Raw genomic sequence first — 19,311 nt, 5'->3', positions numbered from 1 at the left:
TGCAGCACTAATGGAAGAGAACCCAGAAATGGACCTTTCAAAATAAAAGTTCCTGGCCAGAAATGCTTCTTCAGGTTGTATTGGTAAATTATGTTCAGAAATGTTTTTTTACAGATTTTAAATCACCCTAATTTATTAATATGATTTCAAATTATTAATTAATACTATATCCTATAAGCTGTTGACGTAATACCTATATCAGCTGTTTGACTGTTGGTATGATTTTCTTATGGAGAAATGCAGTTAACTTTATGCCAGATGCATGTCTTCCACAATTACACTATTAACTAATCAGTCCACAGAATATTATCCCAAAAGGTATTGTCATTTAGATGTCTTGAAATGTGAGACAAGCCTTCGTGTTCTTTTTGAGCAGTCAGCAGTGGTTTGCACCTTGCAACTCAACCCTTTAATGCCTTATTTATTTTGTGTAATTGTATTAACGGGTATTAACTCTTTTCACCTCCTGAACAGTCATAGATGCTTCCTCTGTGAAATTTTGGTAGGCTGGCCACTCCACTGGAATGATTCACCACTGTTTCAAGTTTTCTCATTTTTGGATGACTCTCATTGTAGTTCACTGGAGTCTGAAAACCTTATCAATGATTTTGTAACCATTTCCAGACTGGTACATCACAATGCCTTTGTTTTGCATCTGTACTTGGATCTCTTTAGACTGTAACATCATGTGCTGCTCTAGCTAGACCTTCTAGCCCATTTCAGATTGGCAGACAGATTCTGTTTAAATAATGTTTAGATTCAACAAATCTGGCAGTAGTTATTCCTGGGTGGGCTCTGCTGTAACTAAAATTCAATCCAATTGTCAACTGAATTTAGTTAGCTTTTACATTTACATTTTCAGCATTTAGCAGACGCTTTCATCCAAAGCGACTTACACAATGAGCTGAACACGATGAGCAATTGAGGGTTAAGGGTCTTGCTCAGGGACCCAACAGTGGCAACTCGGTGGTGGCGGGGCTTGAACCGGCAACCTTCTGTTTACTAGTCCAGTACCTTAACCACTGAGCTATCACTGGCCGATTTAGCTGTTAGCTGATTTAGTAGCTAAGGGGGCAATTAAAGCTAAGCGGGCAATTAAAAAGCACCAGGTAAAGTTTAACAGATTTTTGTTCTTGATAAATAAAATAATTTCAATATGTTTACTGTTTATTTTGGTTATCTTTAATAGTAAACATTCTGATGATCTGAAAAATTAATTGTTACAGTTATGCATAAATAGAAGAAATTAAGAAGGGGGTCCTTCAATGTTGTGTAATATATATATATATATATATACAGTGTATCACAAAAGTGAGTACACCCCTCACATTTCTGCAGATATTTAAGTATATCTTTTCATGGGACAACACTGACAAAATGACACTTTGACACAATGAAAAGTAGTCTGTGTGCAGCTTATATAACAGTGTAAATTTATTCTTCCCTCAAAATAACTCAATATACAGCCATTAATGTCTAAACCACCGGCAACAAAAGTGAGTACACCCCTTAGTGAAAGTTCCTGAAGTGTCAATGTTTTGTGTGGCCACCATTATTTCCCAGAACTGCCTTAACTCTCCTGGGCATGGAGTTTACCAGAGCTTCACAGGTTGCCACTGGAATGCTTTTCCACTCCTCCATGACGACATCACGGAGCTGGCGGATATTCGAGACTTTGCGCTCCTCCACCTTCCGCTTGAGGATGCCCCAAAGATGTTCTATTGGGTTTAGGTCTGGAGACATGCTTGGCCAGTCCATCACCTTTACCCTCAGCCTATTCAATAAAGCAGTGGTTGTCTTAGAGGTGTGTTTGGGGTCATTATCATGCTGGAACACTGCCCTGCGACCCAGTTTCCGGAGGGAGGGGATCATGCTCTGCTTCAGTATTTCACAGTACATATTGGAGTTCATGTGTCCCTCAATGAAATGTAACTCCCCAACACCTGCTGCACTCATGCAGCCCCAGACCATGGCATTCCCACCACCATGCTTGACTGTAGGCATGACACACTTATCTTTGTACTCCTCACCTGATTGCCGCCACACATGCTTGAGACCATCTGAACCAAACAAATTAATCTTGGTCTCATCAGACCATAGGACATGGTTCCAGTAATCCATGTCCTTTGTTGACATGTCTTCAGCAAACTGTTTGCGGGCTTTCTTGTGTAGAGACTTCAGAAGAGGCTTCCTTCTGGGGTGACAGCCATGCAGACCAATTTGATGTAGTGTGCGGCGTATGGTCTGAGCACTGACAGGCTGACCCCCCACCTTTTCAATCTCTGCAGCATTGCCAAGGGTGTTGGCAATCTTCTTGTAGCCTTGGCCATCTTCATGTAGCGCAACAATTCGTCTTTTAAGATCCTCAGAGAGTTCTTTGCCATGAGGTGCCATGTTGGAACTTTCAGTGACCAGTATGAGAGAGTGTGAGAGCTGTACTACTAAATTGAACACACCTTCTCCCTATGCACACCTGAGACCTAGTAACACTAACAAATCACATGACATTTTGGAGGGAAAATGACAAGCAGTGCTCAATTTGGACATTTAGGGGTGTAGTCTCTTAGGAGTGTACTCACTTTTGTTGCCGGTGGTTTAGACATTAATGGCTGTATATTGAGTTATTTTGAGGGAAGAATAAATTTACACTGTTATATAAGCTGCACACAGACTACTTTTCATTGTGTCAAAGTGTCATTTTGTCAGTGTTGTCCCATGAAAAGATATACTTAAATATCTGCAGAAATGTGAGGGGTGTACTCACTTTTGTGATACACTGTATGTACGTATATATTTATACATATATATAAAAAACCTGTCAGTAGGTCTTATTTGGCTATATAACATGAATTACACAGAGGCTTGTATATGAACATCTTACAAATCGTAAACAGCATGGCGTAAGTAGTTACCAAAATTACTATTATTATTTTTTATTATTTTTAGACTTGTTATATAATTACATGTTAAACATTGTTAAATAAGTTTAGGTGAGTTTAGGTGTGTTTAAATGAACTATTTTATAATGGCCAATGCTTTAATAATAATTGAGTTTCAATGTTTGCATTTTTAGCCACACCTCCAATAGATCTATGATTGTCAGTTAAGACATTCACATGAAAAACAACTTTTATTGCATTAAACAGACAACAGATATTAGGAGAAAATTCAGTACAAATACATATTGACAAGACACTTCTATTTAACACAGCAACAGAGTTAAAACAAAACAAAACTATTTACAAACTGGATTCCATTCAGGCCTTAAAGACTTTTTGCCCTAACAACAAAGTTTTCAACCATTTCCTTTAGTTGAAGCAAGTCTGCTTGGTCTTCATTGATAATTTCATTCATCTTGTCCATCTTCTTAACTTGGTTGTTACAGTGTTTCTAAAAGGAAACAAAGTACAGTCATTCATGGATAAACATAGGCCATTTAGATTAAATTAGTATACAGCGCACTGGAGAGCAGAATGGCTCACTGTTTACAGTGGGGTCAAAAAGTATTTAGTCAGCCACTGATTGTGCAGGTTCTCCTACTTAGAAAGATGAGAGAGGTCTGTAATTTTCATCATAGGTACACTTCAACTATGAGAGACACAATGAGAAAAAAAAAATCCAGGAAATCACATTGTAGGATTTTTAAAGAATTTATTCGTAAATGATGGTGGAAAATAAGTATTTGGTCAATAATGGGGCGTGGTGTGAGGGGGGCGCAAGTCGTGCTCGGCACACGAAGGGGGGGCGCATGCCTAAAAAGGTTGAAAACCACTGCTCTAGAGGAGATCTGCATGGAGGAATGGGCCAAAATACCAGCTACAAACATGGTGAAGACTTACAGGAAACCTTTGACCTCTGTCATTGCCAACAAAGGTTATGTTACAAAGTATTGAGTTGAACTTTTGTTATTGACCAAATACTTATTTTCCACCATAATTTACAAATAAATTCTTAAAAAAATCCTACATTGTGATTTCCTGGATTTTTTTTTTCTCATTTTGTCTCTCATAGTTGAAGTGTACCTATGATGAAAATTACAGACCTCTCTCATCTTTCTAAGTAGGAGAACCTGCACAATCAGTGGCTGACTAAATAATTTTTGGCCCCACTGTATTTATTTTAAAAACCAACTGTTCCAACCATTAACCTGTCTGTTTTGGACCCTTAGGCAAAGTCCTTAAACCTCACTTACTTGTATTGTACCCTATCATAATTAAAAGTTTATTTGGAATTAAGGATGTGCCATTAATTAACTGTATACAAATGGATCAAAGTTATACTAAAGACTATTTTAAAATATCAGTTGTGATAATCCCAGTTCACTGTGACTCTAAATCAATAAATGCATGAAGAAATTAGCTTATTATAAATATTCAGACATGCTGTTTTCATATCCTTCGGGATCAGTAAAGTGTTATCTTATCTTAAATGAAACATTCAGGTTTGTGATAATAGACCTGACCATCACTGATGTTGTGCTCTTTCTTACCTCAACAATATCCAAGTGGTTGACAGCAGCAGTAAAAACATGTGTCAGATTGTTTGCCACCATCCGACTCTCCTCTTTGGTTTCCTGAAGAACAAGGTGGTACCTGATGCAGAAAAAGTCATATGCTTACTTAAAACACTGTCACACACAGTTTTCTAATGAACTTTAGATAATGTTAATTAAATAAACGTTAAGTAAAAAACACAAAAATGTTTCAGTGTAATACTTTAATGAGTCTGCACTAGTTTTGTGTAACAGCAATGCCTATGAACTCTATACAGTGCAGTAAAATTAGTTTTTTTTTTACATAATAATTTACCAATTCTAGAAATGAAACTACTACAAAATAGAGAGTTAAAATGGCAGAACATTTTTACGCAGTGTTATTCTTACTGTTGTTGGGCTGCTTTCAGTTGCTCTTCAGCCTCTTCATATCCATCCATGACTTTTTTTTCTAGAAGCTTCTTGTGGCTTTCAGCAGAATCCACATCAGCTGCCCACTTTTCCTCTTCATGAGCAATCTCCTACTCAAGCCAAGTTTGAAAGTTTTTACAGTAAACATTTACATTATTACATTTTAATAGATTTACAGCATGTAGCAGATGCCATAACCATTGAGCTTCCAGTCAAGTGTAAAACTTGAATTATTTTAAAGGATTAAAAACATATTACTGTAATTAAGAAACAAATGATTATTTTGTTCACCAGGGACTACTATGACCCAGGTGCTGGGTTCTACTTTGTTTTTCCTTGAACAACTTAATAAGGTATGTTTTTAGCCAGTCAAGTTATAATTAGACATTATTGTTGTGAGGAAAACTGCACTATTATTGCAAACAGTTGTTGAAATTATTATTATTATTTTATTTTTTTACCAGCTTTAATTATCTCAAGCTTTGAAACTCAATTATGTAGTTGAAAAGTACCTCCATGTCATGCTCCAGCTGCTGGTCCAGCCTGCGAATCTGTTCCTTTAGCTGCTTTAAGTCATTCAACTTCTCTGAAATGTTGGACTTTATCTAAAGTTAGGAAACGAATTAATCGTGTCCAAAGATTCAATACTAAAAATATCAAATATCATTAGAAATATAAAACCAAGAACTTTCATACCTGTTCCACTGTTTCCTCCAAGCTTAGTTTTGTATTTGTCAGACTGCTGAACTCCTCCTCGACATCCAGCAGCATATTTTTAAGTGGATTCTACATGGATTCATATAAACAAGAAAAAAATGTTACAGCCAGTCACACATATTAATACTGTGCGTATCAGCAAATTTAATTATACCTGTATCTGAGTTCTGATCTGGGTGGCAGTGGTTGGGCCATATTCACTGACTGTTTTGATCTCAAAATCATGGCCACACGCATTCTCTGCAGACTGTGGGATGAGTTTGAGCATGCGCGCCAGCTTGTGATACTCTGCCAACTTTGCCTCAGCCTGCAGGAAGAAATAATTTACCTTGGCATGCAAGTTTATCATGTAAACAAACACTAGAACATTGACAATTTCATAGCTCTGTTTTAGTGATCAGATTTACATAATTGTATAATCAGACTTCACAGAACTAATCAGGCTAGTTCTGATGATTTTCTTTAAGTAGCCACTTTAAGAAGAACATCTTTACAGACATAGATGGAAAATGGCAGTGGAAACATTATACATGTGATAATTATATTATATTTGTATTCCTCACTAACTTTAAGCTCCTCAATGCTTAAAATACGAATATTATATATTATTTAGTAATGTATCAGATGTTTTTCACACACAATCCAGATCTGTTTTTACTGAGAATTGTATTCTGTCTGTGTCATTCTACCTGGGATTTTGATTCAGTTATTGGATATATTTGGGTTTTAATTTGACAAACTTTTGCCTAGTAAATGTTCAGGTCAGCATGTGTGTATAAAGCCTACCCACCCTTTCCTTAGTCTTCACCAGGGTGATTTCCTCATTCCAGGCTAGTTGCTGGGCCTCTTCTAGACTGCGACTCTGGCTGCTCACAGTCTGCTGTAGCTCGTTCCTCTCTCTGTTAATGCGTTCGATATCAGCCGGAGTAAACTTCTGATTCTCCAGAAGGTGCTGCAGCCTGTTTTGCTCCTGCTTTAGACTCTCTAGTTGCAGGTCTACAACAGAATCGTACAGAATTAATTAACGTGTACTTTAGAAAGTTAACTACAGAGCCTTATAAATCTTATTTTTAATCACGCTGATATATGTATTATACATGCTGTCATTCGAAAGGCATTTAATAGTGAAAGCTTATGCCAATAATAAAACACTGCATTACATCTAATATATTTATGTTATGTAAATAATGACTTAAGATTTGCTTCATGTATATATTATTAGATAATGATGCATGGCACTACTCTGTTAACCTAAAATTGGAGCCTAAAATTATCAATCATTATGATGAGTCTTAATCATATCTGTTGTTGCAGCACACACTAACAACTGGGATAGTAAACATACATAACGTGACAGATCCTGTGGATGTAATTGTCAATTATAGAATACTTCTGAATCAAGTAGTAAACTAGTGACTTGCTAATTTAAAAAATGTGCACTTTGGCCATTCAGTTTATAGAACTGAAAGATCTATATAATCCCAACTGCTTAAACTCTCCCTAAATAGAGAAATGCATACTAGCAGCCTCCAGCTCCTCAGAAAGCCCTGTAGCTTTATTCTCCAAGTGGGATTTAAAAGACTCCATGTGAGTCCGGTAGCTCTGCAGCTTCTGCAGGTCAGTCTGCAACTTCAGCTTCTCAGTTCTTTGTCCCATTAAACGGTCCTATGCACACACACACAAATAAAAATATCATTAAGCCAAGCAAAGAGTCGTAACATTTAATTAATAAATCATCGTGGACTACCAATGAAAAAGTAAAGAATTAAAGTTTTTTTTAGTCATAGTATATGCTACAACCTTGAAACTGCTCAACTACATATGAAAACATGACAAAAAAGACTGAAACTAATGTAGACCCACAGTTTTTCATTATTAGATTAATGACGTGATATATAATATGCTAATTCCATTTCTGCGAATATTTAAACACTGTGCAAGACTATAAAATGCATATGCTTACAGTATGGCTCTCTTTCTCTAGTCTTTCCACCTCAGCCATCAGCACTCTGTGTTTTTCCAGCTGAGACTCCAGTACAGCCTCATCAACATTATACAGCCTCTCTGTGGACACACATACATCAGCATTTGCAGACTAAACAATAATTACTCAAGCAACAAAATGCAGCAAATAGACTAGATATAACTGCTCTGAAGTCATTGGCAAATTTAATAATTTATATCACCATAAAAATCAGAACACAAGTCAGACTTACTTAGATGGCCGAGGTACTCAGTATCTTCACCCTCAAAGGTGTCTGCTCCCTGCATGAACTTGTTGTAGGTTTTAGAACAATAGTCCATGAAGAGCTGGAATCACAAGACATACCACAAAATATTAATAGTAACATTGGAGTAAAATTTTACTTAAATTTAATTATTACTAAAATGTGTGTGTAATATACATTTCTTCTTTCATAAGACTGCAGAATTCTGTCAGTAGTATGCAGTCAAATCTTCTTACAATTAACTTTTGGGAAAGAAATCATATTTCATGAGGGCATTTGTATCTTCCAAAGAAAGGCAAACAATACCTTATTGTATTCCACGCCGTCCTCTAGCTCAGAGAAGTCCTCAGAAAAATCCCCGAACAGCAGATCCTGACCTCTCATACTATTCAAAATCTGCAATCCAAATTACAGCCGATTTCTTTACACAGCATCAGTAGGCATGCTTAAAATGTACACAATGCCACACTACAGAATTCTAATTAAACAAACACTAGGCCCAGTTTTAAAGTATGCCAAAGTTTGGGCAAATGTTTGAACACAGAATCATTGTTAACACTTTTTTTGACCGATATCACAGCTTTTTGTAGTAAGGTGAGGATCTTTCTGTCCTTGTTTTCTCTCATTCTTTCTTGCAGAACATTTCTGGTTTTGGAATATACATTAGCCATTTTGCATGCACAGCATGTTTAAGATCATCTCACAGACTTTACATGTTTAAGTCAGTAGATTGAAAAGACCATTCCAAAAGCTTTGGCCAAAGTACATTTTACTTAATTGTCCTGTAATAAATGCCAGCTACTTTTTGCCTTTTCTCATTTCCTCAACCACTTTATCATGATCACATTTGCTTGGTGTATGGTTCCACCAGAAGGGAAGATGATCAAGATTTAATATTTTTTAGGACTATTTTTAAGACTTTAATATTTTTTATATGAAAATTACAACACTCATAGCAGAAAATCAGGAAAACCTGAAGGTGCATTTAAGAAAAGTTAAAGAGAGTGAGAGGATGGGAGTTCAGCACAATATGAAGACAACTGGAAAGACCACTAACTTTACCATTGACAGAGATGTTGAAGTGGTAAACAGCTTTTGACTATATAGGAAATATGGCACAGACTTCGTATGTAACAATGTGTCTCTCCAAACAAAGATCATAATTGTCCGGAATACAGTCTGCTTTGTTGTCCTTTGTTTTTTATGGATGTGTAAGATGGACAACAAAATAGTAGAACAGGAAAAAAAATGATGCCTTGGACAGCGAAGACAAGAAACTAATGAATTCTTGACTAAATCAAACAATACTTCACACTCAAAATCCAGACAACCAAACTTAAGCTGTCTCATTTTGGAAACAATATAAAAAAACAAATAGTATGATAAGAGAATTAGTTGAAGGTAAAGGAAGAAAAAGGATGGCTAGCAACAAGATGGATGGATACAATTTGAGAAAATGAGTGCGGCATTAGGAAAACCTAAGACTCAAAGGGAAGACAGGATGTTCTGACAAAACACTATCCATATGGTCGCCAGAAATCCACTTGACAGAACTTAATAATAATAGACAAATCATATTTGCTAAAATACCAGTGTCACCAGACAAAAGAAACAATATGTAACATTTGAAAGCATTTTTAACCAAACACAAATGCAATGTTTTGTTTACCCAGAGAGGATCCATCCCACTTACCCTAACTGTGTCAATAAGCCAAATAAGTGCTCCCAGAGCCTGAGGCCATGTATGTGGAGCCCCTATGGAGTACATGGAGCTTTTTGATAATGGAAATGGGTACCTGGAACAACAAATGAATATAAATGTAATTTATAGATTATGAGAAAAGAAGTGTAGCGTGAGAGTTTGTAAATCGTTTTTCCATACCCTAAATCTTTTAACATCCTAGGGATTTCCTCTTCAACTTTAGCAGTTGGCATCTGAAAGGTAGGGTCCAACAAACTATAGATGAACTCAAAAATCTTCAGGAACTCTTTAGTGGAAGGTGACTGGAGGGATTTAACAGTAATGGAACCAGGGAATCCATGATCTCCAAGAAACTAGAAGGACAAGCATGCACATTGGTCAGAACAGGACTGCATAATTTACAGTACTCAAAGTTACATCTGAACTTGTAGTATTAACTAAGACAAGAACCTTTCAGCATAGGTGCACAGTCAGAATCCATTACGTATTATTTTGTTCTAGCTGATCTATGCAGTTATTTCATGACTTAGATCAAAGTAGATACTTACTTTTGATTTAACACTTCATTTGATTTCCTATGTAATCACTTCACGTAAAAGCCTTGCACTAAAAAAGTCTATCCATAATCAAATACTGTTATCTCCAGATTTAAACATTATAAAATGATTACTAAAGGCTTGTTAAAATAAGACACTTGAGTGTTCTAAGAGTTTGAGATTAAGGTGTACTGTTAAACAGTAAACACATTTACATAATGCCATTTATATGTCAAAAGATTTGTTTAAATATTTTTAAACATGAGGTACATACTTTAAAAAACCTAGGAAGACTGAAATTGGTGAAATGTGTGCCAGTTTTATTAGACTAGGAGTTTCCAGCCAATATGCTTTGACATAGTGGGTATACGTTTAGTGTCTGCATAACTGTGAGGCAGTATTTATACAATGCTGTGAAAGTAATATTAATGGTATCTAAAAACAATCAGAAGAAATGTAACAAATTATCTTTTAAAATGTACTTAAAAGGTAAGTTTTAAAAACCACACTGCATTTCGGAATTATTTATTATAAAGAAAATAGATGTCAGTGCCTATTACATGAGAGGAAGTGCAGAAAGAGTTTAAATTTGCATATCAACTGTCTGAGGTCCTGACGGATATATTTAACATCTCACTGTCACAGGCCAGAGTTCCAGTATGTCTCAAAACATCCACTATCATCCCTGTACCAAAGTCCTCTTCAGCGACGTGTCTCAACGATTACCGACCTATTGCACTCACTCCTGTCACCATGAAGTGCTTCGAGAGGTTGGTAATGAGGCACCTGAAACAGACCATCAACGTAGCGGAGGACGTACACCAGTTTGCATATAGGCAGAACCGGTCCACAGCTGACGCCATCGCTACCCTGACCCACCAGGCCCTCACCCACCTGGAAAACTAGGACTCCTACGTGAGGCTGTTGTTTCTGGACTTCAGTTCTGCATTTAATACCATCATCCCGCAGAAACTGGTGTCCAAGCTGGAATCATTGGGAACCTCCTCTTCCCTGTGTAACTGGGTCCTGGATTTCCTGACCTGCAGGCCTCAAAATGTCAGGATAAACAACATCACATCCTCCACCATCATCCTGAACACCGGCTCCCCTCAGGGCTGTGTTCTCAGCCCACTACTGTACACACTCATGACCTATGACTGCAGAGCACACCACAAGAACAACCTCGTGGTTAAGTTCGCGGATGATACAGTGGTGGTCGGACTCATTACCCACGGAGACGAGTCGCCATACAGGAAGGAGGTGGAGGACCTAACATGGTGGTGCAGAGACAACAACCTCATCCTCAATGTTCAGAAAACCAAGGAGATGGTTGTGGATTTCCGCAGGACTGGTACAACCCCTCCTCCTCTACTCATTGATGGATTAGCTGTGGAGATGGTCCCCTCCGTCAAGTACCTTGGGGTTCACCTGACTGACACGCTCACCTGGCATACCAACACCATGGTTGTCATAAAGAAGGCCAACCAACGCCTGTATTTCCTGAGGAAGCTGAGGAGGGCAGGTCTTCACACAGACATCCTCAGGTCCTTCTACAGCTGTGTGGTGGAGAGCACCCTGACCACCTGCCTCACTGTGTGGTATGCTGGCTGCACTGTGGCAGAAAAGGAGGCGCTGCAGAGAGTGGTAAAGTCTGCACAGAGGACCATCGGATGCAGCTTACCACCCATCGGGGACATATACACTACCAGGTGTAAGGAAAGAGCCGCCTGCATCTTCCGTGACCCCACCCACGCTGCACACGGACTTTTCACCCCCCTTCCCTCTGGTAGGAGGCTGCGCTGCATCCGAGCAAAAACAACAAGACTGAAAAACAGCTTCTTTCCGGATGCAGTCAGACTGCTAAATTGCTCCACCCCTCATGTACTGTCTATGCACTAGTTACTTTAAACACCTGTGACCTGGTGCTGCCTTTTTCTGCTGCTATACTTTGAATCGTGCACTTTAGATCTGCATAAAGCTGCTGTAGTTCCTGTGCAATACTTGAATGTAAATGTAAATATTAAAAATTCCTATCTTAGTTATTGCTTCTAGTTTTTAAGTCTTAAGTTTTATTTTTACTAAACATAGTTTCTCTTGTTATTTATATTTTATATTTTATTATGTTTACGCACACCGAGACCTAAGTAACTGCATTTCGTTCTAATCATGTACATGGTTTTGAATGACAATAAAGCTGAGTCTGAGTCTGAGTCTGAAATAGTAATGCTATTTTATATGTGCCAAAAAGTACTGGAAATGTTGTGTACATGTTCAATTAGCTGGAAAAAGCAAATATCAGTATAAATCAGTGCACCTCTATCAGTCAATGCAGTCATTGTAATAATGTTAATACAAGACTGAACACACCTCACAAAGCTGCTTGATACACTGCTGAACAAATGTTTTATCATGAAGAGGTCGAGGATCCTTCATCTTCTCTGGGCCTCCATAAGACCCAAACATACTGTTTCTCTGACCACCAGCACCAGCACCTCTGATGATAGATAAGCGATAGATTGTCATTGGGTGGTTAAACAATATGCAAATACACTTTAATGCAAATATACTATGATTATTTAAGTCACCAGAGTTAAACAGGGCTAAATTAATTATATTGAATATTCCTCAGCTCTAGATACTATGTGTTTTAGAGCTCCAGTAGTAAAAAAAAATGCTCTACACACAATTATAAAAATATATAAATAACTTATGGTTCATAAATTGTCACTTACTTTCCAAAAAAACTGGTCCTTCTCTCTGATGTGCTAGATTGAGGTTTTGGTATGTTTAGTTTGCCAAAGACATTGTCTTTGCTGTCAAAACAAAAACGTGTAAATTAATGCCACCTATAAATATAGCTTTTACAGTCAAGCATTTGTCTAGCATAAACAAATAATAATAATAATAAAATGCAGCAAGGCAAAAATCCCAGCATATATACCTTTGTGGTGTTGCATTGACCAAACTCATTCTGCCATCAGTCACACGCATTGGCATCTCTGAATATCTACTGCTTGGTCTTCGACTCATGTTGACTTGAAAGCAAAAAAATAAATAAATAAGTAAAATAAATACATTAAAATAACAAAAAAAAAAAAAAAAATAAGCAATACAAGTTTAATGTCTATGTCTGCAGATATATGTACTTGGCAATATTGTATGTGTACATAAAGTGAATTCACAAAGTATTTTCAGACTGCATGACTTAAAAATTAACAGTGTTCATTTAATTTTGAAAAGATAACAGCAATTGTAAATTTTTAAAAATCTTATATAAACTGTCCCCCCAGAGTTGCGCTCTTGATAAGGTTTGCTTCAAGAATGTCCCTTAGTTCAAGTTTCAAGGTTGAGCAGAGCTCCTTCAAAATGATTGAGGCCGCTGTGGCCCTGGAAACATTTAAAGCCTTAAATATTGTTTTACATCCTTGCCCTTATCTATGGACTTCATCATGATACTTCATACATGCCAGGCCAGCCAAGTACATGCATGCTGTGTCTACAAAGTCAAGCTGTTGTAGCACTTACAGAATGAGGACTGGCAGTGTCTTCCTAAAGTAAAAGTAAACCTCACGGTAAAAGACATCACACTGATGGCAGCATGTCTCAGCATACACCTCTGCATCAATGGCACCTTTACCCATATGCAGATCACTCATGCACCTATTTATTACTGTTTCCACTTCCTTTGGTCTATCTGAGATTATCTTGGTGGTATTTCTGAATAAAACTGATGTACGGCTTTGTCTTTGCATACTCAAGTTTTTGCTTTCATTCCTTGATGCAACTATATGAGGTGACAATGGTTTTCTGAAGTACTCCAGAGCACATATGGATATATTAAGGAAACCTAATTATATCTCATTTTTATCCAGATTCCCTGAATCTTTGCACACTATTATTCAAGGTAAATAGTAAAAGACCTTCATTATCTGAATTCTTCCAGCAATACATGTTTTCTTTTTGTTGTTGTTGAACTGTCAAAGTACCAGACATCACATTCCCAAGTTGATTATCCCCTCATACATACCTCTTAAAGAATGATATGTGACAGACAAGCATTTAGGGTGTTTGGCAGTATTCTAAGACATATGAAGCTTGTGCCTGAGGAAAAGTGTTGCCTTATTTACTATTGGGTTCTTCATACAAATGTTTTTTCCTGTATACCCACAGCAATACAACAAACATATACTACTGCAAACTCTCAACCTACATGCTATTACAACAAAAGTAATATTAAACCAATACTATAGCAGAGTTGAACGTTATGCAGTAATGTGACTATCGCATATAAAAACAATATATTCACTTAAGTATTGACGCCCCCGTTTACTGAACTCGAGATTAAAATAAATTGCTTACAAAATACATTTGAATTATTAATGAGACTTGACTGTGTGGTTCATTTTACACCGAAAAAAGTACCAGAAAATTATTAATCTTTAAAAAAGTCTGAAGTTGCTAATACAGACGGCAAGATTAGCATTAGCAACAGCTAGCAATTGTAAAGACTATGAGGGGAAACTACCATAAATTACATATTAAAGTAAACAAACTGGTCATAATGCTAAACTTTAATTCACACTTTTGTATAAATAATATTGTTACAGATGCACATGTTATTTCCAACGCTTTAAAACAAATAAAGTACCTGAGATACGCGTCCGTTTTCGTCTCGCTATTTTCAAAATTTTCCGCCAATACGTTTCAACGGACCACGCTGATGACGTCACGAGTGTGCTGCCTTCAAGTAGTTCCTACATTTTTGAGTCGCGTCTTATTAAAATACTCTTTAAAAACAAGCGTTTATGCGTTGTGGCTTTATAAAATATATAAATATAAACGCATTGTGCGATAAATATATTAATGCATGCACTGGTTTTAGAGCTTAAAGTAAACTGAACAGGAAAATATGTAAATTTACTGTCAACGAACTGATACATTTGTTCTCCAGTCAATAGTAAATGTTTCTTCGCTCTTGCGCTTACAGTGAAGTGTTTAAGCACTTATTTTTATTTCATGTACTTTCAGTTTACATATCCATCTAAAATGCACACATTTTTGACATACTTATAAATATTAAGCAAAAACAAAGATTTTTTTTACCCTATTTCTCTGGGCAAATTGTCAGTTATTTCTCAAGGTTACAAGGGGCCATCTGATGGATTTAAAAAGTCAAAGTCCTCCATATATTTAAAATTCAAGTTCATGTCAAGAATTACATTTAGTTGGTTAGGCTATGTAAGCACCTATTGGCTTTTTGTCTTCTTTAAATTCTTATTTTCTTTTAATATGACCAGTACATTGTTTGTATCATGTGTCCTTTTTGATGAGTATTAAATCAATACCAAAACAGAGTTCCAGCCTTTACAGGTCGGATCTACCACAACCCTGCCCAGAATGAGGCACTTTGTTAAAATAAATAAGTCAATGGATTATATTAAAACTTGGGGGCTAAATCATGGCCTGGGACATGCCCTAGGGCAGGGATGGGGAACCTCCGGCCCGTGGGCCGTATACGGCCCCCCGCTCAGTCAAATGTGGCCCGCCATATGTTTCCTAGATTTTATTGTCTGGGCTTTATGCGATTAATTAAACTTCAGACGAGACAACAGACATAACAAATACGGGTTATGACACGACGTCATTGCCCCCAGATATTCCACAGCTGGTCAAGACCAAACATTCACAACCGTCACATTGAAATTATGATAAGGTAAGTCTGAGATCAAATATAAACACCACATACCATCAGCATTATGTATTTATAAAGCCTATATTATTTGGCTATATGTTGCGTTGCGTCATTGTAGTCTGTGGCCAGTGACCAGATATGTAATTATTAATCTGGCCCTCAGTGGGTAAAAGGTTCCCTACCCCTGCCCTAGGGCAAGGACTGTTGAAATGATAGTAAATGCAATGCATGAATCAAAGCTGTATGAGTGGCTAAGATGATGACTAACAAAGTAGAGATGAAAAGTTGCACCGCTTACTCAGGACATGGCGGAGCAAGTGAAACTTCAAAAGCATTTTTACCTGCATATATGGTTTGTTTATATGAAGACAAGGGCTAGGCAGTACAAACAAACCAAAACTGAGATTTTTCTAATTCTGTCAGTATGAATGACCTAACTGCATATTTGCTACAGCAGCTTCCAGTAACACACTGGCTTAACAGCTGTGCAAAATTTGGATTAACATTCTTTAGGTAGTTAAGAGGTCTGTGAATCACTTGAATATAAACTGAAACATGTGATTTATTCACTGCAGTAAGCACTTAATACACACTCACTTATTACATTATCCCATGGATGGGGGCAATTTTACAAGTTGGAGAAAAGCAGGGTGCCAGAAGAAACCCACAAAAGCAAAAAAGCAAACTCAACTCACAATAACCAAAAGCAAAGACACATAGAACCCTGATGCTTTGTATCACTAGCACTACCTGCTAGATCAGGGGTGTCAAACTCACGGTCCGCGGGCCAGATCCGGCCCGCCACGTCATTTTATGTGGCCCGCGAGAGCTTTAACGACTGTATGATTGTTGTGATGGTTCGAGTCGTTACAGAGACGCGCTTATAATTTAATGGGACACCTGCGCCTTTAAGGGCAACCGGTGACGTCGTAGTCATGGCAACTAACTTTAACCTTCGCTAAGAAGCCATGTGACTTTTACGGCAAAAGAACGCGGGTAGTAATGTAAACAATAATAATAAATATAAATAATTATCTTGCAGTATAATACCAAAGCATCGTCTGTAGGTAGTGGCGTTTATATTCTCAGTTGTTTGTAAATGTTTAGTGGGTATATCACAGCGTTTTAGTTACAAATTTACCGTAATTAAATACTATTGTTACCGTTACTATAGCAATTAGTATCTTTACACAAAATGCTAACTCGTTAGCGCTATTTTATGTCACACAGCTGGGAAGCAAATAAACCGACTGTATTCTGAAGGGAGCTGTCTGTCTGTCTGTCTGTCTAGCTGAGCAAGGGGGATAAACTATTAGTGAGGGCAAAACAATTGTCTTAAAAATACACTGTAAAATCCTACATTAACTGCATCTCTCAAAATGCATGCTGATTTTGTGACCTGCAAAGTGACACAGCCCGCCAGTAGATGATGTTAAGAAATATTTACACATAATCCCAAAATGTACAAGAAGATAAGTAAGAAAATTAAGCAGAAGGACGAAATTTAATGAAAATGAAAACAAGTTTGTGCTTCAGGAAGAAAAACCGGTGCGTCTCTTGTGTTATGAGGCCGTGTCTGTGGTAAAGTAGGACAATATGAATGCAGAATTCAGCCTCCAAGAAAATCAACAGACTGCAATCACAGCAGGATACGTTACAACCGGCCCTTTGAGGGCCACAATAATGCTGATGTGGCCCTCGGTGAAAATGAGTTTGACACCCCTGTGCTAGAGCATCATGCCACACTGACTCCAAGCTATGATTCACATAATTAGAAATGTTTAGAGCTTTTTGAGAGAATTAAAGGGCTGCCTAATGATGTCAGATCATCTTTTAAAACCCAGTCAGATTTTAAAGACTTCTTTAAACAAATTTCTTATACAGGCTCTTAGGAATTTTTTTTTTTTACATTTTTACACTTCTTCTTTTCTCATCAAATTAAAGGAAGATAAATACTTAAGGAAGAGTAGTTTAACCTAATGCCGCAAATTTCTTCTGCTTTTTTGTTGCTATAAAAGTCATAGTTATAGACAATGTTTTGTTTTGTTTTTTCAAATAAAGAGAAGAAAACACTTCAAAGACTTATTTAGTCTCTAACTTTATTTGCAAAGTACCCCAATCATTCACTCATTACTCTTTACCTACAGGGTCGCAATGGGTTGAGTGTCACTCAGTATCCATCGATGCAGGGCAGGAATACACCCTATATATGGTGCCAATCAATTACAGGGCATAATCTAAACTGCCTATACACTCACTCACCCACACCAGGGACCAATTTATAAAAGCCTTTCAACTTTCTTGCCTTACATGTTTAAAAAACCCAACCAGGGTACCTGCAGTAGACTCACACAGACACAGAAAGAACATGAAATTCCTCACCTGCAGTGATTAGGAGCGAGTTTGGAAGCCAGATCCCCATGTTGTTGTACAGAACCCACTTTACCAGCTGCACCAACATGGTGCCCCAAAATGGTCCAATATTTTGGGTTTATCTTGCATTTTATTATTTTTTTCCTAAGCCTAGATTGCCATGGTCAAATTGTCAATGTGGCTCTCTAATTTTCTTGTCGTGCAGTTCACAACATGTGTTGAGTACCACTGCCTGAACACATTATTAGCATTTTATTTTATTATGGTATATTTGGTTTTACCAGCAGACAATTGCTTGTTTGACTGAATATTGTCTCCTTGCTGTCTATTACATTAACCAAAACTGCAACACCCCATGTCCATATCTATTGCCAGGAAGGTCCTTGAACCTTGTTGCACAAACAGAAGGTCCATGTGCACTATAAAAAAAAAGCACTGACACATCATGTAAAAATATTATGAAAATCTGTGGTAACCTTAGAATAGAAGAAGTAAATCTGTGTGTGTGTGTTGAAAGATGATAAAGAAATCCCCTATTTATTCCAGTAACTCAGTTTCCAACTCAGAGGAATATGATCGCAATTGAAGAACTGTTCATATGTATGAGGGTTCTCATGTGGGTTGTGTTTATGGGCCCTTTTCAGGATACTTTTACCCCGAAAAGTGAATAATGATTCAGACATTAAATCAGTCATCATAAGAAAGTGTTTATTATTGATAAATGTATTGAGGGGTCAAAGTTTATCACAGATATACAAGGTGCAAGGTGAGAATACACACTGGATAAGGTACCAAACAGGGCACGACAAACATGCCCATTCACTCCCACACACCAAACGTTAATATAGAGTGGTACAATTTGCATGGTGGCAGGTTTTTGTATGTAAACCAGAAACCAAGTTACCGAAAGGAATCCATAAACACTTAACGATAAAACAATATAAAATGTCTATCAATAGAAAAGTGGCAATTTTGGTTTACACTTTTTATATAATTTCCATGTGAGACAGATAACCTGAGAAGAATTTTAATTCATACTGGACTTAAAATAAACAATGTTTTTTATATAATTAAAGGCACAGCAAAACTTTTAACTTTTTTTATCACTTTTCCTTACACCAAAATATATTGCAATATATTGTTATATACCATAAGCAACT

General features: G+C 37.1%; 1 protein-coding gene across 2 annotated transcripts; it reads right to left on the bottom strand.

The window, feature by feature from the left end:
* Positions 1-3,111: 3,111 nt before the first annotated feature.
* Positions 3,112-18,234, bottom strand: ndc80 (NDC80 kinetochore complex component). Of its 2 annotated transcripts, none has more exons than XM_063007410.1 (17): positions 18,161-18,234; positions 13,028-13,121; positions 12,819-12,899; positions 12,454-12,580; positions 9,731-9,903; positions 9,542-9,644; positions 8,155-8,244; positions 7,837-7,930; positions 7,584-7,684; positions 7,141-7,285; positions 6,411-6,616; positions 5,775-5,927; positions 5,600-5,689; positions 5,416-5,508; positions 4,883-5,013; positions 4,490-4,592; positions 3,112-3,390 (listed from the first exon to the last, which is right to left on the bottom strand). In XM_063007410.1, the coding sequence occupies exons 1-17, from the start codon at positions 18,198-18,200 to the stop codon at positions 3,265-3,267; spliced, it is 1,950 nt and encodes a 649-aa protein (XP_062863480.1). In that variant the 5' UTR covers positions 18,201-18,234; the 3' UTR covers positions 3,112-3,264. The 2 variants fall into 2 exon arrangements, with proteins under 2 accessions (XP_062863480.1, XP_062863481.1); XM_063007411.1 differs by lacking the exon at positions 18,161-18,234 and adding an exon at positions 14,735-14,786.
* Between the last annotated feature and the right edge of the window lie 1,077 nt (positions 18,235-19,311).

Source organism: Trichomycterus rosablanca, chromosome 13, assembly GCF_030014385.1.
Source record: "Trichomycterus rosablanca isolate fTriRos1 chromosome 13, fTriRos1.hap1, whole genome shotgun sequence".
Taxonomy (NCBI): domain Eukaryota; kingdom Metazoa; phylum Chordata; class Actinopteri; order Siluriformes; family Trichomycteridae; genus Trichomycterus; species Trichomycterus rosablanca.
The sequence above is the reverse complement of the archived record's forward strand: the minus strand, read 5'-3'. Positions and strand labels throughout refer to the sequence as shown.

Bases quoted from the DNA above. Each gene is read 5' to 3' on its own strand.
- ndc80 (XM_063007410.1), bottom strand. From the start codon at position 18,200: ATGGGGATCTGGCTTCCAAACTCGCTCCTAATCACTGCAG. The intron at 5,014-5,415 runs GTACTTTTCAAC...TGGCTTGAGTAG, and splicing joins AGCTGGAGCATGACATGGAG to GAGATTGCTCATGAAGAGGA. The intron at 3,391-4,489 runs GTAAGAAAGAGC...GTTTCCTTTTAG, and splicing joins ACCACTTGGATATTGTTGAG to AAACACTGTAACAACCAAGT.